Source organism: Falco peregrinus, chromosome 2 (genome assembly GCF_023634155.1).
Source record: "Falco peregrinus isolate bFalPer1 chromosome 2, bFalPer1.pri, whole genome shotgun sequence".
In the NCBI taxonomy this organism is placed as follows: domain Eukaryota; kingdom Metazoa; phylum Chordata; class Aves; order Falconiformes; family Falconidae; genus Falco; species Falco peregrinus.
The window spans coordinates 24,828,961-24,856,551 of NC_073722.1; the positions used below are offsets into that span (position 1 = coordinate 24,828,961).

The 27,591-nt window shown below is 43.6% G+C and overlaps 1 protein-coding gene across 3 annotated transcripts in view; it reads right to left on the reverse strand.

Moving 5' to 3' along the window:
• ADAMTS3 (ADAM metallopeptidase with thrombospondin type 1 motif 3) overlaps window positions 1-27,591 on the reverse strand; it is a 134,889-nt gene that overhangs the window by 31,341 nt on the left and 75,957 nt on the right. For all 3 annotated transcript variants that reach the window (XM_055796450.1, XM_055796449.1, XM_055796451.1), the window contains exon 5: window positions 5,747-5,946. In XM_055796450.1, coding sequence (XP_055652425.1) covers window positions 5,747-5,946 — 200 coding nt within the window. The remainder of the gene's footprint in view (window positions 1-5,746; window positions 5,947-27,591) is intronic.

The following is a 27,591-nucleotide window of genomic DNA, read 5'->3' on the forward strand; positions in this document are numbered from 1 at the left end:
CTCCAGGAAAGCACTGAGCAGAGGCAAAGGAACTGGCAGGAACGGTGCTGAACGTGTGCTTTTCCGGCAACCCTTTTATTATGACAGTTTTTAAAAGCTCAATACTCAGGGAAGCGGTGCCTCAGCTTGCACAGGCCCTGTATTGACATCTCTACTCCCAGTAGATGGTGCTGCAGATGTTTAAGAAAAGATGGAAGCGTTTTGGGACAGTGTATCGGCTGGCTGTTTAAAAAGTTAAATGTTTTTAAAGCTAAAAAGACAATACATTCCGAAATCACCTTTAATGAAGATTTATTGTTCATGTCTCATGAGGTACGTGGTATAAAGAAAATGATTCCCTGCAAGGACTGTATCAAGAATATTTTGTTACTCACACGAACAATTAACTTTTCACCTCAACCTTTCTGGATTCAAATTTAACTTCCTTCTGTGGTTGCCAAAACTACGTTAACTCCTATTTCGCATTCTTCAGCAATCCCAGTTACCTGCGCAGTTTAGCACAGCCACAAGCCACCACTCAGGGGACACTGGCATTTCTGAAATGCTGCTCGCAAGAACAGCATGAGCTGTCTGCTGTATGCACACTGCAGTCGGCCACCAGTACCAGCGCTTGCTTCCATGTGGAACTGCACAGAAAAGAATAAGCGCTGATCTAATTTTTCTCCTTTATCTCAGATAATAACTATCAGGTAAAGGATTGGGTTAGAGAGTAGAAGAAGTCAAGAGATCTCTGAATTAAGTGATGTGTTTATGCCTTGCTATGCATTTCTAGATGGAGTAAATGAAAAAAGAGAGCAAATGATAGAGAGATGAAGAACTGCAGGCAGTGTGTGTGTGCATGGAGACCTCTGGCAGAATTTTTAGACATATCTGGCACTGCCTCTTCTTATTGAAGCTAATCATAAAGCTCTCATTGACTTCAGCATGTGGACAACAAACTGAATTGTTATTTAGAAAGAAGGTGATACACACAAAACTTTGATGCTCATCACCAAAAGAGAAATTCTGTCAAAAGCCACTTGCAATTTGAGAATGAATGATGCATGGAAGTACCGCTCTACTGGCTAATTTGCATTTATTCTCAGGAAAAAAAAATAACTGAAAGATATAAATACTGCCAAGTCCAAACCTGCTTACAATCCCTCAGTGTAACCCCATGCCCTCTGTGTATAACCTGTGCCCTTTCTGATCTCAGTTACTTTAATCCAGGGAAGCTCTGTCTGAAGTAAGTACCCAAGGGAGTAACAAATGTCAGCTGCCTAATGCAGGAGACCTTTAATTTCAGATTCAACACCACAGTGCTAAAAACATCAAGCTTTTTTTAAGCGTCCCCTTACAACACTGTAATAGCTGCCTCTGGCTGAAAGTGATCATTACGAATGTTTCACTGTTCTGTCTTCTGTTAGCTGCAAACCAAACATTCCTCTAAACTGAATGCAGTGCCTTCAAGATCCTCTCTCTTTGTTAGGGGTTTCTCTTAGGTAGCGCAGAGGAGAGGAAAGCCACTTTGTGAGAGATGACATAACACAAAAGAAGAGCTAGCTGCCAAGCATCAGATACACCAACAGTGCCACATGCCCCCTCCCCCCCCCCAAAAAAAAAACCACAAATGGTGGTGAAAACCAATTCTCCTCTTGCAAAAGGTGGCCTCAACACCAGTGTGGCACACTACCACCTCACAGAGATGGGACCCAGCTCCTGACAGACTCCTCCCAGAGCTGCTGAAGGGCTGCCTTGGCTCTGTGGCATAACCAGGGTGGGGGAACAGAGGAGTGGGGGGAGAGGGAGCAGGGTTAGGCTTTCTCAGTCCTGCTTGCACCTCATTTCCCATTCCTCTGCCAGTTTTCACTCTACTTGCTTTCCTGCTGCACTCCTGCATGTTCTCTGAGGGATGCTTCACTGGGGATTAGGAACGGCACTAACGCTACGGCAGGGTTTGGGAGATGGAGGCTACAACTCCTCATGTGCTCCTGGCAAAGGTAAGAACAGGAAAACCAAAGAATCATCACAGAACGGTTTGGGCTGGAAGAGACCTTGAAGACCCCTAGTTCCCACCCCCTGCCACAGGCAGGGACACCTCCCACCAGCCCAGGCTGCTCCCAGCCCCGTCCAGCCTGGCCTTGAGCACTGCCAGGGATGGGGCACCCACAGCTGCTCTGGGCAGCCTGGGCCAGCGCCTCGCCGTCCTCACGATGAAGAACTTCTTCCTAATATCGAATCTAAATCTACCCTCTTGTAGTTTAAAACCATTCCCCTTGCCCTATCGCCGCAGGCCCTACTGATGTCGATTCTGTCGCTTCAAGGAACTGCCCAGTACTGGACAAGCCACTGAGCTACCCAAAACAACCCCAGGGGAACAACATTCCCTCCAGTGGGTGATTTTAGCCCCTGGCCCTTCTGGAAGGCAGGCTGCCAGTAAGTTGGGCAGTTCGTGCTTTGAGATAACAGTAAAGCTTCACCTCAGAGCTTGGGACTGTGCTAGATTTTATGGCTTTGGACTAGATGAGCCCATTTGGACTTTTGATATCTAGCGCTGACCTGTAACAGCTGTTTTAGATGCACTGCTGGGTTTTCCAGCCTGCACGTACAAATGTGACATATAGGGAAACACCTCAGGCATTTCTTCAGCTGGAAGTGAACCTCCAGGGCTGGAGCTCCCAATGGCATGGCAAGGCTGTGCCGTGCCTGACTCCCTGTGAGCCAGCGCTGGCACCGAGAGCAGTACAGTTGTGTCAGCACAGCGCTCTGCCCATGGTAACCAGTCTTGGCACAGGGTTGAACCCATGTGATTTAATACCGCTTTTTTGCACCGGAACGAAACAGTGCAATGTCCATACATATTTGCTCTTTTGAAGCCAGGAGCTGTCTCACATATGCTGTGTTATATATGGCAGAACTGCCTTCAACTTCCTCGCTTGGGAAGGCAAGTCTCAGCGAGTTACTGCCAGCCTTGCAAAAATCCCCACAAATGCTTGTAACATCCATCTTGAGTTCTTCCTCATCTGGAGCCTCCCATTTTAAGGAAGAGAAAGAGATACACGTTTAGATACACAAGGTTCAGTCCTGGACCTTCACACCACTAGATGCAAACCTAAATCTGAACCACAAGTCAAGTTCATGTCTGCCAGGCAACTTCAGCTGTGCTATGTCTGCTGGTGTCAGCAGTGGGTGGGACGGCAACAGCTGTGGTCCCCATAGCTAAGGATCTTCTAGGAACAAGCAAAGACTTGCTCATGGGCTTTATGATTGCCTCAAAACTAAAAAAGAAGCTTCTCCTAACAACAAAGATATGCTAGACACATTCATGGCCATGAAAGTCTTGCTGTTGACTCAATCACATCTCAGAGGTGATCTGCAGCCACGAGCCCAGGTTCCGGTGGCTTGTTTCTCCTCAAGGATCTTCACACCCAGCCTCTTAACAGACCACAGCCAAAGGCATTCTGTGTGCACGTCAGAGGAGGGGAGGAAGTTATGATTAAATGCTTTGGGCTCCAAAACCAAAAGCACAGACATTACTTGACTTAACATCCCCCTGTCATCAAACCAAGATTCTACAGCATCCCTTTGCTTATTGTTAGGGAACAGCTCCCCTGGCACACTAAAATACCACAGTGACCTCAAACATACAGGCTCACAATTACAGAAACAGTAGGAAAAGCATAAGACTGAACAAAACCCCAGGTTGTAAACCTAGCAGACTAAATTCTGTTTTCCAGTTACAATGTGTGTGTGTATCTGGAGTTTCTTATTCTAGATTTATAGCACAGTATAATTCTACACAGAGCTATCCTGGAAAACATATCAGTTGGTTTAAATTCATATAGATTATTTTTTTTCCCTCTCAAATTCTATGGATTAAATTTTTAAACTGCTGTTCCTCATTTTGGGAGCTAGAACAGGGTGGGTAGATTTTCAAAGACACTCAACATGTTTGTGCTCTTGGAAAACTGAGATGGGATTGTGACAGGCAAAAGCTGTGTGCTAAGATTTTTTTATTTTTTTTTTAAAGGACCTGGCTTTAAACATCTAAAAGGTATCTGGGGTCTTATGACAATGAGACCATTCCTGTGGGTACACTTTGGTCCTGGCACTGTGTTTCACCCTCAGTATTTGAGGGGTCTCCTCTGTACCGAAGCTGTACAGTCTTTTGCACATGCAGGACCTGTGTTGCTGGCAGCACAGTTCCTTATGAAGGAATAGCTTATTTATCTGACTGAGGAGCTTGCAAAGGGAGCAAAGAGACCTTCTCTAGATATAGCAACTCATTTTTAGTCTGAAACACAAGATTTTCAGCCTTAAGCCTCCATACCAGATTAGCCACATGCATGATGCAGCGGTGGCACAATATGCACTAAACAGGAGCTGTGTGTGGGAAAAAAAAAAGGATTTGGTGCAGGACACATTGCGACACAAGCCATGTGGATCAAAGCTTGGACTAAAGGCAGAATGAATGGGAAAGAAGTAATGTCTCAATCATTCTGAATGAGCATTAAGAGCAGAAAATGCTAAGAAAAAAATTATCGTCACAAGCATACGAACTAACCATAAACCAAGGACTGAAGGCCAAATCCACTGTATGTGCTATTCGCATCGGCTGTCCCTCCTCAAGAGGAATGCTGCATACGAGGGGGAGCTGAAACGGTGGTTTGGGGATGAAGGGGAGAAGGTGGTTCTGATACTTCACAATAGTGGAAGGACTGAATTCTCTCAGTCAGGAATGATGGTGGCTGACATGACGCAGAACAAAGAAATGTTACAAAGATGATTTCTAAGCCTAAGGAATAGTTTTTAAATTATTTCAGGAATAAAAACGTGAGTGTAAAAAACACACGAATCATTTTCACATTCATCAAATTGTTATTAACTGTAAGCCTGTTCCCTTACAATCTGTCCTTAGGATATTGTTTTTCTTTCCTGGAAAACCTTATGATCCCCACAGCTTCTAAGATGTGTCCATATGGGTCTGACACTTAAAGGCATTAAGAAAAGTCCACACAATGCAAGGGATTATTATACATCTCCTTTACATGTCCTTCATGTATTTCTTTCAGAGTTCTTCTAAGATAGAAAAACCAGAAAACATTTAAGCTTGAGCAATTCCCGCATTCCGTGCTGGTGTAGTACATGACTTTTAATGCACAGTGTGAACTGTGCTCTTCTGTAATGTGCATTTCCACACAACCTGACAGCCTAGTTCCAGACCATAGCTTTACATATAGTATCTTGCCATTGATTTTACAACCAGAAATGTATACATAGACAAAAAATAAGACACACTATGATAAAGCGTTCTGTAAGTCTCCATTCCTTTGGAGTTTCCATGTAAATATGGATATTGCCACACAAGCTAAGGAACAGACATCATTAGAAGGTTTGCTTTCTTTCAAAGAGCCATTAGGTGTCTAGAACACTTTTTTGCTCTGCATGTTTATTCTTTTACTAGGTTTCCTTCAGAACTGTGTTGCAGGAGGAGAAAGGAATTACTAGAAATGTATCAAGTTCACATTTTCTCCCCACTGTCAACTATTTCCAAATTCTTGGAATACTCTAGAACATGCCCTAGAAAACTACTGTGAAAAAGACCAATTAAAGGAACATATTGAAAAGAAAGAACCATATCCACTAGCAGGCAAACCAATCACATTTATATTTTTATCAAATGTGGTCTCTTAGATACTCCTACTAGAGTCTGCAAAAGCCATTCACATTCTAAACCAAGCGGTGCAGCACTATGGAAGATACTCACTATGTTCATGAGGGTGAGGAGGTAGTTTTGAACATGTTCTTTGCCATGGAATCGGACAACAGAGTCATCCACACCTAGCAGCACCTCAATGTTGTAGTCGTCGTCTCCCGCATGCCTGCGTCGCCTCAGGGTTTCATTCAGATGCTGCTCTACGCTGCTGTTCAGGGAGCTCAGCTCTCCGAGGCCACCAAGAAGAGACCCTACAAGAAATAGGAAGACATCAACATTTGCTCCAATTCCACTTCAGAAACAACCTCCTGCACAACATCCTTACCTGCAGAGTCACTGCTTCTTTGGATAAAATAAATCAGGAACCCTGAAGAGATTATTCTAGTGGCATAGGGGTGGGGGAAATCACCAGGCACCTGATGACAAAATTCATTCAACCATATGGTTCTACAGTTTATCACATGGTAGTTATTTCAAGCATAAAATTTTAGGCCAAATACTGCAGGAGGCTTAGGGCAAACACCTGACCTCCTAATGCAGAATTTCCTCCCTCCTTTTTTTGCACCACATCAGGCACACGTTACAGAGTGCCACAGACACGGGATGCCTCAGTATTCACTGGGGATGCTGCACAATGCTGAACTTGAGGGGCTTTAGTGCTCAGAAGTAATGTGGTCAGCCCCAGCTCATGTTGAAAAGATCTCAGATAGCGGTGTTGTGTGTTTTGCTGTCATACCCCATCACTGGAACAGCTAATCTAGAGTTTCTGACTGACTTACTAGTTTTGTAAGTCTTTGTTTAAAAAGCAGGCACTGAAATAGCCTCTCCTGTGAATATCACAGAATACTTGAAGAGTCCCTTGAAAACGTGGGTCAAGGGGCAGAGTTCAGGTGAACCATTATGAATTTAATTTTTTAAAAAATGTTTATGCTATTGAATGCATCCTCTCATTTTTTAAGGGGATGCATTCAATACCTTGTACCTGCAATAACTCAAAAGCTGTTTCTTCCACTTAGGACAGTAATGCAAAACATTATCATGGATTTTTGACAGGAAAAAAGACAGCTGTAGGCTACTTAGTTCTTCCTAAATTTAAGCCAGCACACCAACAGGCTCTAAGCAATAAACAACAGTAAAGAGACCAGTTTGGAACATCTTAAGGTGCAAACAACTAGCTATGTACTGCAGACATTGCTAGGAACTGGGCTGTTCTTGTGTCTCTGGCTCCGTAACGGTCAAGGAGCATCCATCCCCATTCCCTCATTCCTTCATTTAGAAGAAAGAGATGACACAGCCCACAAATCCACAGTGATCTTCCTGCCCTATGAACCCAGCTAAAGCAACCAGCATCTAATGGATAGAAAGGGTAGTAAATAACCACCCTTTCACCAAAGGGGTGGTTGAGGATTGGAACAGGCTGCCCAGTGAGGTCGTGGAATCCCCTGGGTCCCCTGGAGGTGTTTAAAAAATGTATAGATGCAGTGCTTAGGGACATGATTTAGTGATGGACTTGGCAGTGCTGGGTTAATGGTTGGACTTGATGGTCCTAAAGGTCTTTTCCAACCTAAATGACTCTATGATTCTATGAAAGGGAAGGGTGGTCCTGCCTTCCACTCGTGTTGACTCTCATTGTAATGGGGCATTTCCGCAAACAATGACGCAGCTTTCAAGACCTTTTCTCTGGACTGGAGCTGATGAAAGCCAAGGTCGCAAGTACATAAACTGGCCCTTCACATGTTTTCAGGCAAGACTCGCAGTAAACTAGATTTTCCACACTTTCCACAAATTTTCCTTGTGGAAGGACAGCAGGATCAGGGCCAATGCGCTGGATGGCCACGGTGTAATTCATCTTGAGCAGATTCAACTAGTGGCTGAACTAGCTGGGAAGCCTTTCCCTCCTAAGTATCACAGTGGTTCGCAGCAACACAGAAATAACTCTCCCCAAACCCCACATCAAACGGCAAGGTTGTCCCCAGTTGTTTTCAGAAGCTTAGCCTGCCACTGTGGGTGAGAGACCAGGTCTGCAAACAGCTTTACAATTCAACCGCAAGCCCTCTCACGCTCAAGAATGCAAACCCTGTGATAGCACACAAGTGGGAAATTCATAGACAAGCTCCAATTCTAAAAATTGCTGCAGCTGGCAAAGCTGCCGAGCGCACTGTCCAACGGAAATATACCAGTCATGTCATCGTACCACTGCGCCCGCGGCATGAATGGAATAGCTTAAGATCACTTCAGAAAGAACCAACTATCTGCGCTGTGCAGCACCTTTGGTTTGGCCATCGCTTCCCTTCTTAAATAGGTGGTTTTGCGGTTCAAACGAAGAGGAGAATCTCTTTTTTGTGTGCATGCGAGCAGGCAGAGTGAGGCAGAAAGGATTCCTTTTTTTTCCACCCCTCTCTAATACGTAGCCACTTTCTGCACACAGAGGGTATTCTCAATATGCCAGTATTTTCCATGCATGCACCCACAGAATATTTTTCAAGTGTGCAATCCCAACAAAGCAAGAAAAAATAACCTCACTCTAGGAAGAAATGTAATGACCATTTTTGGCCAAGATTTGAAAAAAAGAAAAATAGCACTGGAAACATTTTCAAGCATTGGGCCTCCCACCTCCTGAAATGCAACTTGCATACCTCTTTCCACAGAAACCCCAAACCTCTCCCAGCCTGGGCTCAGTGGTAAAACCCGAACCATTTCTCAGCCTGGTATGCAGCGTGTTCCATCAAATGTACCAGGGCTTCTGAGGCTATTAAACGGTGTCCACTCTAGCTACAGGTCTCCTGGTGCCAACTAGCTTTTTAAAAATTTTATGTCTGCTGTTCTTGGCACTACTTAAGTTACTCCCTAACAGAAACACTAACGTCACAAACAACTGTTGACTTTAAGGCTGATCTGAGGTACTTATCAGCTAGTAATTACTTAGCAAGCTTTATTCTGTGCATTGTCTTTCCCCATGCCTTGCTGGGAAGCAAAGCAGTAGGGTCCTCTCCCTGAATGCACCCACTGTGAACTGCTGTGCCCTGTCCAAAAAATGCAGGGTAACATGAGTGGTTTGTATCTTCTCTTGTTTGCCTGCTTTCCATAACCCGGCACTTAAGTCTTCGGAGTCAAACAATTGGACTCAAACCCAGATTATATGTACTAATGATAGCTCTGTTGGCAAATGTGGCAATTTGCATCCATTGCCAAGCACCTACTAGAACGTCAGGGCAAAGGGATGACGGCGTGGCACACAAGAGCAGCAGCGCAAAGTGAGAAGATGCCTATGTTCCTACAGTCCAGTCATTAAATAAATCTCTTTCTTTGTGCCATTGCTCATGATTCGGCTAAGTACTAGGGCACTGGTGGAAATTTTAGAAGAGCTCAGAGAGTCAATGAATCTTTTCATGGCATTCAAGTCTGTTCCAAATACCTCAAACAACCTGAAGTTATTTACCATAACTGATTACCATTAATTTTGGCTAGTTCTAAAAAGTTTGTTCTGTGCTCACTGGCTTCAGCCGAGGCATTGGGAAGGGGGGACAGGCAGACATCCTTTCTGAGTGGCACAGAAAGTGTCCTCGGATGTGTTCCGTTCAGGAGATGGCATCATTACTCTTATAAATACACACGTGCAATTCAGAACCGTCCAGGCAGGTAGACACAAACACGTTGGAGATTTTATCTAATCTGCTCTACAGAAGGCTGACCCACGTTTGCATCTGGTCTATGCACCACATTGCTCCAAACGAGACTAATTACAAAGCCAACCCCTATGTTTACTGTGAAATTGCAGTGAAACCATGTTCTGTCTGCTTTCTGTGCTAACAGCTTTGGCAGAGTGAGTTTTCAGAATGCCACAATGCCTACAATCCGGAGTTCTTTCAAAAATTTATGGATGTTGCAGCAGGAGAGACATGGAAAAATCTTAGCGGAGAGCCATGTACTGCATTATGAGTGCTACAACCAGCAGAGGCATCAGCATTCTCCATTCAATGTGTTCAGTAGGTACTTACAGATACTCTTGACAGCGGGGCAGAGTTCAGTCTGAATGGTTCTTGCACAAAATCTTGGTTAATGCATGACTGAGACCGCTGGCTGTGCTCGGCAAGACTTTCACAGACTTTCTGTACTGCAATAAATAACAAATGCAACCATCCTTTCCCTTTCGACCCTCCCTCTCGCCAATACAAAAGATGTAAAATGCTTTCTTCAGTCAACTCATACACGTCTCCACGTGTCTGATGAGGGATAGCCAGACATCTGCAGCGCTAGTAAATGGGCATTAACTATCAGTAGTGCCACATGCTATTGGAACTCAGGACACAAAACACAGCTAAATCTCTGGAGGTCATTAGGCAATAGTTAAGAAACACATGTGCTGTGCCTTTCCCTTTGTAAATTACAGGCCTTGCATGTAATGGGCTAGAAGAAAAATTGCATTCAAATAAAAATGCATCATCATCTTTGTGTGTTAATCCAGGGCTTAGGAAAACCTGAGATGCTTGAAGCTGGTATAACTTTACTGAGCATCAGCACTGCAGGGAGCACATAATCTGCAAATATTTAAATCCGGGCGTGGTTTCAGCATTGAGATGAACATTTACATGTAGGCAGTCCTGCAGATTTGCCAGCTGAATGCCTTTGGACACCCCCTTACCTGTATGCTGGCACTGCTGGCACCAGGTAACGGAGAAACCAGCCTTCCCTTAGCAAAACTCTTCTCTAGAGCACAGGGCAAGTAATTCAGCCATGAGCAAAAGTTGGAGAAACGACGCCCTTGTTATGAGTGGGAAGAGATCACAGCAATGTTTAGCAAAGTGAATTATTTAAATTAATCATTTGAAGACAAAGGTTCTTTGCAAGTTAATCTACAAAGCCTACCCGGCAGCTTTGAGTGCACTGTCTAACTCAGTAAGGAGACACAGCCCTCACTGAATGGCAATATTCTGTTAGGCACTGAGGAAATGAATCTGTCTGTTTGTGGATTTGTGCTAGACAGACTAATCCTTCCTAATCTTATTCTGGAATTAGCTGGTTCATTATCTCTTCCTTTTTTATTTTGCTAGTCACCTGCAACTTTTACATCATGATCTTACCTGTCAGAAAAAGATTAGTCCGTGCTCTTTCACCCAGTGAAATGGTTATGCAAACATTTGGGTAGGAAGTCAAAACATACAGCATTGTATGCACATGTGCAGGTGTGTATGGTTTCTTCTTTCCCTTTTTTCACAGCACACATCAGAGCCTGTCTACCATGCATCATCTAGCAAAAATGAGGAGAGCAAAGCATGACATCTTCCTCCAGCCCAGCTGGGGTTCCTCTGGCAAGAAAAGGCAGGAGGCGTTTTGTGCGTGTAGCAAATGAAGTAGTGGAACAGAGATGCACCAGAAGGAAATCTCCCCCACATGCTTTGTCATTGTATTTTGTTAAAAACCACGACTGCTAACCTCGCCTTGTGCCACCTCTAGAGACTTGGAGCCATGCTGCTGGAGTCAGACGGTAAGTTTCTGTCAAGCACAAATATATCTACAGAGCCTCTCTGTGAACCCAGACATGTTCTACAGATGTGTTCTAAAAGCCATACCCCCCTTGCAGACCAAGAAAGTCTCCCTCCCTTCCAAACCTTTTTTTCAGAAAGAGTGAACTTTTAACACAAACACCTACATCAAAAATTGGGCATGACTGTACCCTGCCTAAATGCTTTCTTGTATTTTTTTAAAAAAGAAAAGATATTCTGGGTTGCAGTATATAACTTTCCTAGAGTGTGACTTTAAAAGAATGAAACTATAGCTCTTTCCCTACTATTAAATAAAGCTGTGATCTGCCCAAGCCTAATCTCGTGAATGCTATCGTCAATCAAACCTCTGCATACCTAAAGAGAACCCTAAGCATTTCTCACATGGAAGAGTCTTACAATCTTATTTTATACTGTAAAATACATGGGCTGAATTCTGTGATACAACATTGTTGGTATCAGCAGCATTCCTTATACATGTATGTTCCTCGCACATGCTTACTTACTTAAGGAATAACAGGATATATCTGGATGTTGCATCCTTTTTTTGGCCACCTTTCACTCAGTGTGACTGAGCTGAGTGTGACACAGCGACACTTCACTCCTCTGAGCTGGCATGGGAGAGTCCTGAGAGACCTCAGCCAGCTGCAGCAAGCAAGGGAAGCAGGAACTGCTCTGCAGCAGCAGGAATGAGGTTATAGTCAGAATCGGGTGGCTACATCCTGGTGCCTTGCTTAGTCCCTGCCTGCTTCCCTTGGGCCTAAGAAAACCCAGCAAACAAGAGAATACGGATTTACATCTTTAAGTACAAGGCAGAGATTAGTGCAGTGTAACTACAAACCTGCCCATTGCCAAGGTACTCATTTACTCAAAGTCACGCCATGCACTGAGGAGCGAGGTGATGCCTCTCGAGGACACCAGCCTCCCAGACAAGAGATCCATGTCCATCCAAGCCTCCTGAATCGATCCATAATGCAGCTGCCACTGCACTTGTGGCCTTAAGGTTTATGCCTTTTCCTCTGTCTCTTTTGGAGGCACTTCTCTCACCTCCACAGAAGTTTGAGCTAGCAGACAAGCAGCTCAAATTCATTAGTGCAGAAAAAGGAAAATGTCTCCAAGTGGTGGCAGAGCAAGATGTGAGTCATGCTCTGCTCCCAGTCACTGGCCGCTCTCTGGAGAGAAGCCTGGCTCACCTCATTCCTGCGGTCATACTCCTGTCTCTGTAGAGCCGGGGTGATTCAGTGAGCAGGGAGTCTTGAGTTACAGTGCCCTACACTGTTGAAGCGTAGGTTTAGTGCCTAGTATTAATAGCAAGGTTCTGAATAGGAATTGGGTTGTACTTGCATACACATTCCTTAATAGGCATTGTGTGAGGAAAAGAGCGAATGGAGCAGGAATTGCATTTCAGGAGGGATACTAAGTATCAGCATGAAAATTGATCAACCGAGATCAGATCCATGGAGAGAAAGGAAGCATGAGCGAAGATAGAAAGGAAGCATGAGCGAAGATGGAAAGGAGAGCTCACAGAGCTGCAGGCATGCAAAGGGAGGCTCTTCTGAGCCTGGTGAAGACGTGGCGGTGGTGCTGGAGAAGTGTACGTCGAGGTGCAGCGGTAAAACTGTCAGTGTGTGAGCCTGGATGCATGAGCTGATCATCAGCTGGGAGAGCGATGGCTGCACCCCCGCACCGACCCGCTGCCGCACATCAGGCACGTGGGCCACACAGCCAGACTCCCTAGGAGCGGCGTGAGGTCACCCAGGAGCTATAAGCTAGAGTTTCTTTCTGGCAAAAGACTATGACCCACTGACAAATTTAGGAGAAGCAAGCGTACAACTGCCTAATATAGCCTTTTCCTGAAAACACAGCTGGCAACAGTGCCTAGGGAGGCTCCACAACTTCACTAACTCAAAAGGAAAATAATGAAAAATCGATTTGGGACAAATTGAAATCAATGTACTTCCCTTCTTAACGAGCGTGTTAATGTATAAAATGTCCCCAAGGACAGCTGTATTCTGTAACAGCTAAAAAATTCCATTATGCTATTCTCAAAGAAAGGAAACTAGGCCAACTCATAATGTCACTTCCAAAGTTGCACTAAGCAGCCGTTGCACATTTTTCTACTTGTTAACCACTGGATGAATATGAATTTCCATGATTGCTTTCTCTCCTAGTCATAGTTTCTTGAAGCTCTGTATTTTCTTTAGCTCTCAAAACCTGTGTTACCAATGTGGAGACAGCCATTCTGTTTTTCTCTGCCCTTCCCCCAGTCTTAAAGCTCAGATCTTGCAGGCTGCTACACAGCTTAGGCTATTTTATTCTGCAGAACTTCTGTGCATCTGCATCCAGGACAGCAAAGAGAAAAGTTACTGGGTGCAAAAAATGAGCTGTAAGCTCCTCTTGTGATCAAATGCAAGAAGGGTTTGGAGAAAAGGATGACTCGCTTAGGAAAGGCAGCTGATGATACCAGCGGCTCTATTACACCCTGAAGATAATGTTTAAACCTTCCGATACTTAAAGGGGGCTTATAGGAAAGATGGGGAGAGACTTTTTGGTAGGGCTTGTAGTGGTAGGACAAGAGGGAATGGTTTTAAACTACAAGAGGGTAGATTTAGATTAGACGTTGGAAAGAAATTCTTCACCGTGAGGGCAGCAAGGTGCTGGCCCAGGCTGCCCAGAGCAGCTGTGGGTGTCCCATCCCTGGCAGTGCTCAAGGCCAGGCTGGACGGGGCTGGGAGCAGCCTGGGCTGGTGGGAGGTGTCCCTGCCTGTGGCAGGGGGTGGGAACTGGAGGGTCTTCAAGGTCTCTTCCAGCCCAATCATTCTGTGGTTCTATGATTCTAAAACCCTTGAAGGCAGCCTTACTCATTTCACAAAGCACGAGATTTTAAAAGTGAAGCAAGTTTGTGAAGTAAACAGTGATGAATGTAGCCCCAGGAATTCATCTTTTGAGGATATTTTTCTTTGTTGCACAGAATCCTCCACAGAAAACACATCTGGAGTTAACTGCTGCATCAGGCTGATTCTGGTATTTAGTAGGTTGGCCGGCTGGCACCTGTGATTCCTGACTGTTGGAAAAGAGCTGAGGGGACATCTCACACCCTTCCCAGAGAAGTCAGCCACATACAGCTTCCAGCTGACTCCAAGGGAAGGTCATCAGCATCTCCAACCAACAGGTCAAAAAGGCTGGATAAGGGTAGAAACAGGGCTTGCTAATTGAAGAAACTAACTGAAAATGACCTTTTCCCACCTCGCTCTTGGAACGAGATCCAGGGATAGAAGCACTGGGGTTGGAAGGGCCCTCTGGAAGCCACATTCAAAGCTACATCAGGCTGCCCAGAGACTCATCCTGGCCACTTGGAAACTCTTGGTGGGTGGAGGTCCCAGCACCTCTCTGGGTGCCAATCCAGGGAATCACCTTTGCAATGAACCATTTTTTGCTATTAATTACTCTAATTCCCACTGTTCCAGTTGTGACTGTTGCCTCTTGTTCTCTTGCTGAACATTTCAGAGAGGGCTTCTCTGCAACCCCTGTATCTAATGTTATTAGCGCTCTTCCCAGGGGTCTGTGTAGCACTCATAAACACAACTGTCCTCAAGACATAAAAAAAGCTGTCATGTAAGATTTATTCTGTAGCTTCGAGCCTGTTAAAGCCAAAGACCGAGATTTTATCCTGATTTTATCTACGCTCAGTGCAGATCAAATCATCAAAGGATCTCAGCAACCTGCTTTATGCAAAAGCTTATCTACCATTTAAATACACCCATGGAACCGAGACAGAAGAGTTTCAAGTATTACAGTGGATTTTTAACAGTTCCACAACATGCTCTGCTGACTGTTCTGTCTATTATTTACTAGCTACCTTAAAAGAATGATTTAAGATGGTGATGCCTTCTAAAGATCTGGGCTTTGAGATTTGGAACCAGAAGGTTCCAGGGGCATATGACCAGATGTTTCAGCATCTGGCTCCCATGCTTTTCAGCAGGAACACAAAAATACCTGTTGGCTTCTGTGGAGCTTTCACTAAAAATAAATAGTACGAGAAACAAAGCGGGTTGCTTAATTATAACAACCGTCAATATATGCACTTCAATAAAGCTGTGAGAGACCCTGATTTTCTGTCTACTAAGGTTTATTTTGAAGTGCACCTTTTGGAAAGCCAGGGAAGAAAAAATGAATCATTTGGGTCAAATGCTGACTCCAGTCAGTTCCAACAGACTTCTAACTTATTTCTGCAGGAATTGTGTATATGCAACATTTTTGTGGTGCTGCTGGTGCTGTCTAATTATAAGGGATCAGTGCTTGCAGAAGAAACCACCCAGGGTCACCAAGTGGAAATATATTATGACAGGATGTTCTCATCAGGTTTTGGGATGTGCTGAAATTTGTGATTTATCAGGTTCTTCAAAAAAAAATAAAAATCTTATGAAGTTAAGCATTCTGCTTTACCTTTTCTTGAAGAATTGCCTGAAATTGCCTTTTACTCCAGAAGCATCACAATGAATTTCGAGCAGCACCACAACAGTCTTTGTGGCATGAGAACAATCAATCTTTTACTTAAGCATCACTGCCCTAAATCTCCCCTTCCCATGCAAAACACCTACACTGGGACTTGCAATCCTGACTCCGTGATTCAGTTCCTTCATATTGTTGTCGTCTTTGGTGGAATGCATACATAGGTTTGTTGTTACTCTTTGCTTAACTGTCACCAAAACTTCTGCTTGCTTCTTTTTTGGGGCTAAACAAAAGGACAAGTTTATATCTGAAGCAACCCTAACCAAGCCAGTCGGCCATAAAAATAATGTGGCTTCACTGTACGTTAAGGGCTCTGTCTGCTAAGTGCTTCCAGAAGCTGGTGGGCACCGTACAGGGCATCCCTCTGGGATATTTCACAATAAATAAATATCATCGATGAAATTTTGATAACACAAAGCAAGTCATTTCTTCTGCAGAAACACAGTGCAGTTAGTTGGAGGAGAGAATTGGATTTACCATTTCCCTCAAGGGAGGCAGAAAAAACACTTGTGTGCTAATAGAAACCAACCCCAAAAAACTCCAGAACAAACTACATCGTTCTTCCTCTTCTCGGAAGACCACTGTAATTCTGTTGGCAAAAGACTGAAAAATGTAATGGAAAACTGAGCTACCAGAAAATGACCTGAGAAGCCAGTTGGGCTGCTCTGCCTGCTTCCCAACAAAACCAGTGAGAAAGTGGTCCCACAGCCAGCCAGCTCTGACCTATACCATCCAGGCAGGGTTTCAAAAGGGTCTAAAACAACTTAGAGTGGGAGCTGGGCATTTAGCTTGCTTTTGAAAGTCCTGCTGGAATGAAGTGTTAGTGATTGCTAGGATCCTCACGGCTAAGAAGAAACATGGGTGAGATTTCACTGTTGCCTACTTTATGGAGCTGCTCTCAGCACCATGTCAAATGTGGGTGGAAAAGGGACAAGTGTTGAAAAGTCTTAGAAAAGCACCCAGGTTTTTCTTCGTCACTGTGAATGACAGAGGCACCGCAACATACAGCAGTGAGCGGACAGTGAGGAAAACTGGGACCACCAAGATGCAAACCTTTCCTATTAAAAACAAAACGGTCTGAAATGCTCTACGTGCAACTGTCCACAGCAATACACCTGAAGATGTACGCACAAAAATCAGATTTCACACAAAAACCAGAACTGTAAGTTCACAATGCCCAATTTTTTTCACTGGCATAACTAGGCAGAGAAAAACAGTTTAGAAGCCGTGCCTCCCATGTAAGAGCTGCAGCCCCATGGCAAATACAGTCCTGGCTCTTTAGGCGTATAATTCTTCCAGCTTTTGGCTACTTTTTAACAGAAATTACATTAACTGCAAAAGCGAAATGAAAACCCAAGGAAAACTAAACAGCTCCTGCTGAAGCAAATGACACTGGGAGTAGCATTTGAGCAAGCTGTCCTGCATTTGCTCCTATTTTTTTCTCTTGGGTTCTCATCTAAATGAAGTGTGGTGGATAATGTTTCCCACTGGTGCAGACTCAACTCGCGATGCAGCCCCGATCAGGAGCTGTCAGAACACTCGTCCTCTTCCCAGGGCTGCTTCTGAAAGAAACTAGGTGGCTGCTGTCTATCACAGAGAGGAGGAGACAGGTCACATCCTCACCTACCCAAACCTACGCTGCAACAGTAGCAAACATACAGAACTTTAAAGAGAAGAAAGTGCTTCCATCCCTTGAACATACATTGTAGTTTGTAAACAGTTTTAGATTCAATAGAGAATGTATTTCATTTTGAGGTGTAAAAAAACACATCTCAAACAGAATATTAACTTAACTGCATATTAAAACCTAACTGAGCCAAGGGGCAGTGTAAATATGTTTACAGAAAGTTTGAGGGTAGCAAAAGGGGCTGCGGAAAGGCCAAAAAAGCAGCTTGTCATACAGCACACAGAAATAGTCCGAAAATACCGAAAACCTAAACAAACATAGGCATTGCTTTACAGACTAAATAATGCGGTGTTTAAAATATTAATTTAAGGTATTCAGGAGTTAAAGCCTTAAGAAGAAAAACTCAACATGCATAAAGCTGCCCAGGAGATGCCAAACAATGAAGGCATGGGAAAGCAAAATTAAAGCCATGAACATGCACCTGGTGTCCTTTCTGCTGTATGGTATACACTGCGTTGCAGATGGAAGTGCTGCTGTGCCTGCGAGAGTCAAAGGACGTGACAAGGCAAGGCTTGTCGGTAGGTGTCATGTCTTGTAAAGCCAGTAGCAGAACTGGAAAACACTGACAACCTTGTAAGCACCCAAGCTGTCCTCTTGAAACAGAAGCAACAAACCTTCAAGAGAAGCATGTGCTGGAAACAACTGTTCCAAGTTTGATTAGATACTGAGTGTTTAGGTTGTGTGACATGGAATGGAATGGGTAGCTGCGAAGCAGAGGAGGCATTAGCAGGGGACAAAGATGCCAGAGCATTTCCCAACGGAAATGGTGTGGGGTAAGCAATTCTAGAGCTTTAGGACACCGAGGACTGGGGAGGAGTACTGAACCAGTATCCATTGAGTGCCCGAGTTTTTTTATCTAATAAGATTATGAACTTTTATTTTCCAGGCTCATCTGTTTTTTGAAGGTCTCCCTTGAGGATCAGGGATATGACATCAGACATGGAATGAAGATTTTTGGAGAAATACCCTCCCACCTCCCCCTCAGCATTTCTGTTCTTCATCAGTCATCTATGAGATTCCTTCCAGGTTGGTATGGATTATTTAGAGGGTGCTTGCCATTAGAGATGGGCTAAGGAGGAAGCGGCAAAAGTGACCAACAGTGGTCGGTCATCTGATGAGTGACTTGCTGTTGGAGTTGTGGTACTGCACCAAAGAGAGCTTAGAGGAAGCCTGGGAGGAAGAAACCACCAAAACAGAAGAAGGACCTCCCAGCCTGAAGCAGGACTGCCTGCATGTGCAAGGTAATACTGACTCTGACCTGCTGAAATATTCTGTGAAATAAAAATAGTAGCGATTAGGTTCAGACACAGCTCCACTTTCACAGTAGCTTAACCGCACTGAGAAATTAAGAAAAGAGGAAGAAAACAATTCTTGTGATTTCATATGCAGTCTGGGAATCTTTCACCCTCCTGAGAAGATTAAGCAAATTACAGCTGGGAGCATCAGTCCTGTTTATGCTCTCTTCAGTGGGACCCTTAGGGTGACAGTGACTGGTAGAATTGCAAACAAACAGGGATTAGGGGAAGGTCTGAATCTCTGGGTTGCAGGATTACTCATTAAATGCAGGAACTCAGTGGGCCACAAACACAAACATTATCTTACTTTGTTGTTGGAATTAAAAGAGAAAAGAAAATATTTAGAAGTGCTAACTGCTTCCATAAAATATTTGCTTCTCTGGTACCTTAGCAATTCCAGCTGCAGAGTAATTCTGGGAGGGATGGAAGATTTCCTGCACTATATTCCTTGCTGGCTCTGTGGAGCCAGCGTTGCTCTGATGTAATGGAAAGGACTCTTCCCTTCCACGCATCATCAGCAAAAACACTTCTTAGCACTCGATCATGATGGATTGATGCCAGCAGCGCACTTAGGAAGCCACGTAGAACCACCAAAGGCATAATTCTGTATATATGTGGACATCTACAAAGCCAACATGGGATAAACTTTTCCAATGGAAATGGCTAGAATTTTACCCCATAATTTTCTTGTCATCGCTTCCCACCTGGCAGGAGGGTTTTCTAGAACTGTGGGTTATCCTTACCTGGCAGCAAACACACACAAAACAAAGCCAGAACTTAAAACGCCATTAAGGAAACTATAATTAAATATGTCTGAATTTGGGCCAACTATTAACTGTTCTTTTTCCATCCCATGACCAGAAACTGGTAATACAGAAAGCAAAAGAAGAACTCCGGCCAGTTCCAGAGTTTTCACTGCTGGAGAATGGGAGTCTGCTGGCGCAAGCTCATACTTGAGGCACTAACAGGACAGTGAGCTCCCATTGCAACGGTTCTGCACTCAGCTGATTCCTGGGGAAAGCGCTTTTGGATTTGTCTACAAACCTGCCATGCTCTAAGTCTTAGAAGCAAGCAAGAAAGGTTGCTAGAAGTGGAAATGTCGCCATGAGGTTCTAACACATGCAATCCTGCTAAGATAAGAAGCAGCTAGAATACATGCCTGGCTGAGGGGTGTTAGCTGGCACAGTGCTACTGTAAGTAACTGGGTATCAAAGTTACTGCATAAATCTATATAGCCTTTAACTTCCAGAGCCAGAGCAAGTCTGGTTAATGTAAAGCAAGCAGGAGGCATACGTCCAAGGCATGCCAACATTAAAAGACAGGAGTTGTTTTTAGAAAAGAATGAAGCCCACAGCACGTGCCAGATCTACACCAAAAAACGCCTATGAGACCACTTCTTTACAGACCTTCCTTCCATAGTCCTGACATGATATAAACTGGTTTGGTATTTACACATGCTGGAAACTCCTTCGATAGGTTTTACAACTCTAAGTAAAACCAGCTGTCACCACTCTGCTGTAAGAAATAAATACTACAAAGGCTCACACAAGGCATGTGTCAGGTTCTCCAATGGGCTCACAGGAAGAGCCACAGGTGCAGTGAGATTTAAAACACAAGCCATCTCAGATACCCCAGGTTTAGCAGATGACTGCCAAAAGATGATGAGTACGTCTCAGGATCAAACCGAGCTCATTCTGAAGATGCTGCTGCTCTTTTCTCAAGGACTGTTGGCTTCTACTTTGATAATCAGAAGCTTACGAGCACCCAAAGGATGCTGTCCACATCCACTACTATAGCAAGGGGGAGAAGTAACAGAGAGTGACAATTCACAGCCTACTTTCTGTATAACCCCATGGCCTAAGGATCACATTGACACCTCGCCTTGCTACCGCTAATACCAGATCACAGCTCTGTGTTAGCTTAACACCAGCCTCAGGACTTGTCCGGCCTTGCCCTGGCTCATCTGCTCTCGACATTATTTTTAGCTTGGTTTTAGCTGTAACAAGGCACTGCCCACGGCACCGCCTGGCTTGTCTAGCCGAAACAGCCAAGTTCGCCAACAGCCTGATGGTTAACGCATACCTTGCCTTAGGGTAGCTTCCTTTTGTGTGGTACTACCACAAGGAGTTGTGCTATATATAGAAAAAAACAACTAACAAAACCAAGTGATTACGACATAATGCTGCCTGCAGACCTGTAAGAAAGAAGAGTTAGTAACACCCTGCTTGACAACCTGTATTAATAACACAGAAAGGACCCTAGACCAACAAGGAAAGAGCTCCACTGTCAGCAGGTGAGGAGCTCAGGCCAGCTGCCGCAACAGCAAGAGAAGGGGCAGGTATTTGCAAGTTCCCCCCTATCAGTTTGAGTTGCATGTTTAAAATAATTAGATAATATGAGTTATATGTGTTAGTAGTATTGCTACTGTACTATACCTTGATCAGGCTGTTAAAACATCAAGTAGACTAACAATAAATTTTAATTATTTCAGATCTACACAGGAGGTGTTTTATTCCGCTTGCACATATTCATCACCTGAAAGTGAAGTACTGCTATGGTGTCTGGGCACAGAAACTATGGAACAGCCTGCTTATGGAGAAAGGCTCTTCCTGCAGTGAAAGCAGGAGCCTTCCAGCTGCCTTCCAGGAAAGTAACTACTGTGTTTAACAGCTTCCCAACAAACTCCTGCTTTCAAAAAAGGAAGCTCTGACTAAAGAACAACATTACCCATCAGCAAACCCCACAGGAATTACTCTCAGGAGAGGAAACAGTTCAGTTTTGTTTCCTTCATCAGAGAATGAGGTAGTGGAAGTGAAAAAAAAAAAAAAATATATATATATATATATATTTGTGTGTGTGTGTGTATTTTCTCAGTATGCTTTGCTGCTGAAGTATGGCCTTGGCTTGACATCCAGGGCATACTGGCCGATGGCAGGCAGGCAGGCTGCTAGTGTTACCCAGCACAGCTGGGAGCTGGCATATTTAGGTTGCACAAATGACTCGAGAACTAGGGTTGAAAGTGGAGGTAGGCAAGAGGGGGCTGCAAAGACAAATGATTTTTGCACAGTCTGAGTTTTTTTACCATAGTTTGGGATACTGCTAGTAAACTGATAAGTGAGAAGTTGTCTTTTTCTTTTTTTTCCCCTCCAGATTAGTGGAGTGAGTTGCATTTATTCCCTGGTCAGTGCCAACCGAAGCTTTTGCATTTTAATCCCACAAGAACACCTATAAGGTAAGGGCTGTAACTTAATTTCATATATGAAGGCTTGGGCATTTGGGTCTGGCTTTTTAAGAGACCTGGCTGATAACTTACACTGGCGGTTACATGCTAATACATGATACACAGCAGAAGTTTGTGGGTCACAAACACACATAAAGCAAGCAAATCCATTCCTTTCTTATTTTAGACAAAGTTCTTCAATTAAGTATCAGTGTATTATCATGACATTTCATGTCATAATTGCAGCAGACAACATGGCTTCATGTACTACCTGTACAGTCCAAACAAGTCCACAACCAGAACTGTGCATTTATACATAATGCTAAAATCAGTCACAAAGTGAACCCTTTAAACACAGCTGTTCATAAAAGACAAAAGATTACAAAGAAAAAAGTCACATTTTGCAAAATCGTCAGCTGTATCAATGTCTAGAAGCATGGAAAACACATCTTTAGAGGCTCTGGTATTCAGCTTGCAGATGAGAAAAGAGCAGCAATTTCCAGACTGGTCCACTCCTGAAATGCATACCTGGATACCTGGTCTACTGGAACTAAGCACATGTTTGGGTATGTGAGGACTCTCTTACAGCTCAGACTGGCCAGCCTTTTACTTCCAAAGTTACCAGCTAGTAAGAGCACAGAGTGCACAACTTTCAGAGTCAGACACTCTCCCAGGAACATCAAAGAGCTCTGCATTAACAACCCTAAAAGTACTCATGCCTTCACATATCATTAAATCAATCTCAAAATAATTTTTATTTCACAAAGGAGCACACTTAAAGAGTCCTTGGATTCATAATTTGAATAATGCATTACAAAAGGGTTACCTTTAAAGTCCACCACATTTTGAAAACATAGGTTGCATTCATAATTTATTTGCTAACTCGGAACTGTCTGGAATAATGCTGGGTGGCTTCAGTCATCTGCATTTTTGGGCAGCTTCCCCAAGATCCCTAAAGGCCTCAGATGAGTTCCAGGCCTAAACTCTTTAAACAGGTATTTTCAGTAGCAGACCAATATTATGGATTTTCAGTGCTCGAGGAAGTTACTTTAATGGAGAAGTAGCCCCCCAGTGCTCATTAAGTAAGTTGTTATAATAAAGTCTCAAAATTATTTCAGCCCTGGTTTGGATTCATCACTCCTAGGCATCTGATCCAGCTTGTGTCAGCTGTTTGAAAGTACAGAAAGAGAAAAGATACCTATTAGGGAAGAGAGGGTTGGAGGAGACTGCCAGGAACACTGTGGTCATTCTCTGCAGCCTCAGGTGACCATAAATCCCAAGAAACATCATGTGTACGCACCATTGGGCACCAAGGAACAGAGAGCTCTTCCCAAAGAGCTTCAGATAAGGACTAGAAGTCACAGAACCACAGAACAGTTTGGGCTGGAAGGGACCTTGAAGACCCCTAGTTCCCACCCTCTGCCATGGGCAGGGTCACCTTCCACCATCCCAGGCTGCTCCAATCCCCGTCCAGCCTGGCCTTGAGCACTGCCAGGGATGGGGCACCCACAGCTGCTCTGTTGTAACTATCATGTACCTTAGAAGAAGACTACTTCCTCATCTCAAATCCCAACACCAGGTACGTTAGCAGGGCACATCCATAAGCTAGCCTGGAAGTTTACACGTCACTAGAAGCAGCAGCACACCCACCACACAGTTGGCTTCTGGCCACGGTTAATCTTTATATCAAAGCAGGGGGCTTGGGGAGGTGGAGAGTAGAGGACCAGTCCCCACAAACTATCCATAAAAACATGGATAACTGCAGCAAAAAAATACAGCTCAAAGAAAAAGAAATGCATTCATACTTCACAAGTCTCTGCATATATAAACACATTTAATACCACAGAACTTAGATTAAAGCTTGTATTTTCTACCTCCAGAAATATCCCTAGGATCATTTAACATTTAAAAATGACCACATCATCTGCTTTCCCATTCCTGGGCGGAAGCATGCCACAAATGACTCTCTTAAAACACATTTTAGTGAAGCAAGGTTCCGCTGACCTGTTCACCACCTGTTATTCTTCTATAACTGAAAAGGCAAATGAGTTTTTAAGATGTGGCACTCAACACTGTCAGCAATTAGCTACTACCTTCCTTGGTGGCCATCTTTTGTTTACAGACATCTTTGCAGGCGAGTTTTTGCCTACCATCTCCCTAACGGTGGAAAGAGTTCCTCATATCCAAACAAATGAGTATTTCTCAGTATTTAGCTTTGTTAGTGAATTTGATGTAAGGAACACTATTGACCAAGGATGTTTACGATTACTGTCTATAAAGGTGGCTTACAACTTCCCTCCTGTCTTAGTCAAAATGACATTTATTCTGTTTTATTTCAACTCTGAAATGTTGAGCTTTCTAGTAAGATTTCCAAGCTAACCTGAGAACACATCAAGAGAAGATCAGGGTAGCTGTGTTAGGACCAACTACCACTGCTACTGTAGACCTCCCACTGGTCTCGAAGTAGTTGGCAGTGGAGCTCTACACCTCTGGCATGGCAGAACCATCATCAAGAGAAAGTTTTCCTACTAGGTAATGAAACTAGGAAACTGTATTTATAAGCAGATAAATTGCAGGTGGTGTGGGAAAGAGAAAAAGCAAAAATCAGAAAAAGAACAGCTTCTTAATTGTAAAAGCTTAACAAAATTCTTTGCGGACTAGACTTCCCTCACCATTTTTTCCTCATGTATCATTTTCTCCCACTAAAGCGGCTCTTCCACCTTCTGTTGTGTGGGACACCCAACTACTACTTTGGTGGCTCATTTCACTGAGATAAAGGGAGAGATGTGTTTATGTACAGTTGCTTAGGTTTAAACACTGTGAATCTGTTTCTAAACATGTGGAGCCTGTTACTGCCACAATAAAGGTGTAACAGGAGCATGGCATGGCCTGTGTTCATCTGTACTCAGTCGATATCTCTACCAAGCAACTTGCTGTCTACTGTCAACAACAATTACACTCTAATCATTGCTTTATCTGCCTTAAGCCTCTGAAAGTCTGCAAAGCCTACTACACTGTCCAGACAGAGCAGCAAGACATCAAGACGGAGCACAGCTCCCTTCAATACTGTATTATTTACAGTACAGAGGCGTGCTTTGCAGAAAACAGAACAGTAGTAAATAGAGAAATGACTCTCCCTAGCTCTTGTGGATGAAAGGTGTGGAGCCAGGTAACTGCTGAGGAAGGACCTCCATATGCCACCAACATGCAATTCAATTCTTTGCCTAAAACTAAAAATCTTAAAATATGTGCTGTGGACCAGCTCCACAAATGACGTAAAATCCCTGTAGCGGATCAGTCTGATCCATGCAAGGGGAAAGCTCTCTCATCAGCTCAGGAAAAGGTCTTTGCCCTTTTCCAGGGCAGCTTTTCTATTCTCTTGCCTAGCGAGAAGCAGAAGGCATGGCTCCCTTGCTAAGGAGCTTCGGCCGAAGGGCTACGCATTACTAACACAGCCTGAGCCAAAATTGCTATCCAGCTGGAGAGGAGAGCTGTGAAAAGCTGAAGCTGATGCAGCTAAGCTTTTCCATTAATGTAATTACCAACAGTGAAAACACATCGTAAAAATCCAAGGAAAAATGTCAGTTGTGAAAAGGTGGGGCACGGTAACCTGCTACTTGAAAAATGCTGAAGTACGAGAACATTTTGATGGCAACACACTGGAAAACTCAAAAAGGTACTTCAAATTTATTTTTCTGTAAAGGGAAAGAGACACGAACACACTTCTCGCTGACTTGCACTGGGTTCTCTTGAACCTCCAAGAGTCTGAACTAACACCACAAACGAGCATTAATGACCATCTAATACTGAGAGTTCGGTTCTCTCTGCTGCCTTAGCAGCCGCCTTCTGATGTGCCACTATCGGTAGAGATGGAGCTCTGAAATCTGCCCAGAGTGGACGTTTTGCCTGATGGAATAAAACACCTGAAGTCTAAAAGGCCAAATGAAAAGTGGAGGAGGGAAGAGATGAAGCTCTATCAAAATGCCAAAGATAGAAACTTTGCACATAAAGAAATGAAAGATTTCTGAATTTATCGGGACTGAAACAGTTTCTTTCCAGCTCTCATATGTTCATGTCTGTCCACAGAAGAGGTATAACACAAGGAATAGCTGGGTTTGTTTCCCTTCTAAACTGAATGAACCTCTTGACAGGTAGAAAAGGCAAAATTATTTTTCGACATCTTCAGTCTCTCTTTTGATGTGGTTACAACAGACACTGGGCTGGGTTTGTTGGGTTTTCTAATGTGTCCAGGTATCGACTGTTACTGAGATGGCCGCACAGACATGACACCTGTCTGTCTTTTGTCCAGGAAGGCTGATGTCTGTAAAGGAATCACTTTGATAGATTAGGTCATATTCGTAAGGCATGGTCAAAATCAATGAGCATCTCTGCGTATTATTAATCACCAGGTTTCATTTCAGAAGAGATGTTTAGTGGTGGCATTTCAACAAAACAGCACTCACAAAAGTGAATGAGGTAAATTATGTCATAACCGTAAGGACAGCCTACAACAGCTATCCAGCAGCTGCAAGAGCAATCATATCCCACTTTAGATTAGGAAAAAAATACTGTGTTTGACCAATAACTTTTCACTTTCCACACACTTGAGATTTAGACTTATTGTGTCAGTGAATTTAATGAAAAGAATTCAGCTGCAATTCTAAGGGAAAACAGAAAAAAGAAAACCATTCAGCTGAGCTGGTAAAGCTGAAAGGAGAAAATAGTTAACCTAAACACTGACAAAGATATTCTCATGAAGCATGCTCATATGGACAGGAGGAGTATAAGCAGCACCGTGATTTGGAGTTCAAATTTTCAAACGGACCTTGACCAGTGATCAGCACTTCCTCAGTGCACACAGCTAAACATTTCAAACCATGTTTCCAACTGCTTCACTCAAGTCAGCACCCATAAGAAACAATCTTAAGAGCAATACATAGTGGAGTACTTGGTTTTTGAGCTTCCTGACAAAGTTGAAGTGTTGGAGCATTACTGCTACAGATAAGAACTGTGAATCGTATTAAATCATTAATTCGTTAAAAAGACAGGAAAGACAAGAGAAATATGTAACATCCACTTGGCAGAAGCTACAAAATGATGACATGGAAAGCACATTAAAGGGTTTCATTCAACATCTTGTCTTACCCAATCTTTGTTGCTGCTTCTGTGCTTTTCAATTAATACTATAAATAATTTTGAGGTGAAATTTGCTGTACAGTAACTTTGCTGGGAAACTCCAGGCCACAGGTGAGCACTTCCTGCCTCGTGAGCGAACTTCACCTCCTTACGCTCAATGTGCTTCTGCTTTACCAGTTGCCACCCCACCCCGGAGAGTATTTTTCCAGAGGAGGTTTCAGGGGACAGCACTTGCTTCATGACTCCACACGTGCCTTCCTCACATGGCCAACAGTGCAGACTATAGCCAAGGCTGCGAACATAACGGGCAGACTCAGCTGTCAGATGGCTTATGCAGAGATAAACATTTAAAGGAGACAGAGAATGGAATTCACAGTATTCAGTCACATAAAAGGAATAACTGAGTGTGTAAAAGTAGAAAAAAATGTGGGAAAAATATTTATGCAGTCCATATTACCAAAACAAAGAGAACTTCAAACACCCTTCCAGTGATGCCATGAGTCACACATTACGCGGGTGTTCGACAATGGGTCATTTCCTTCCAG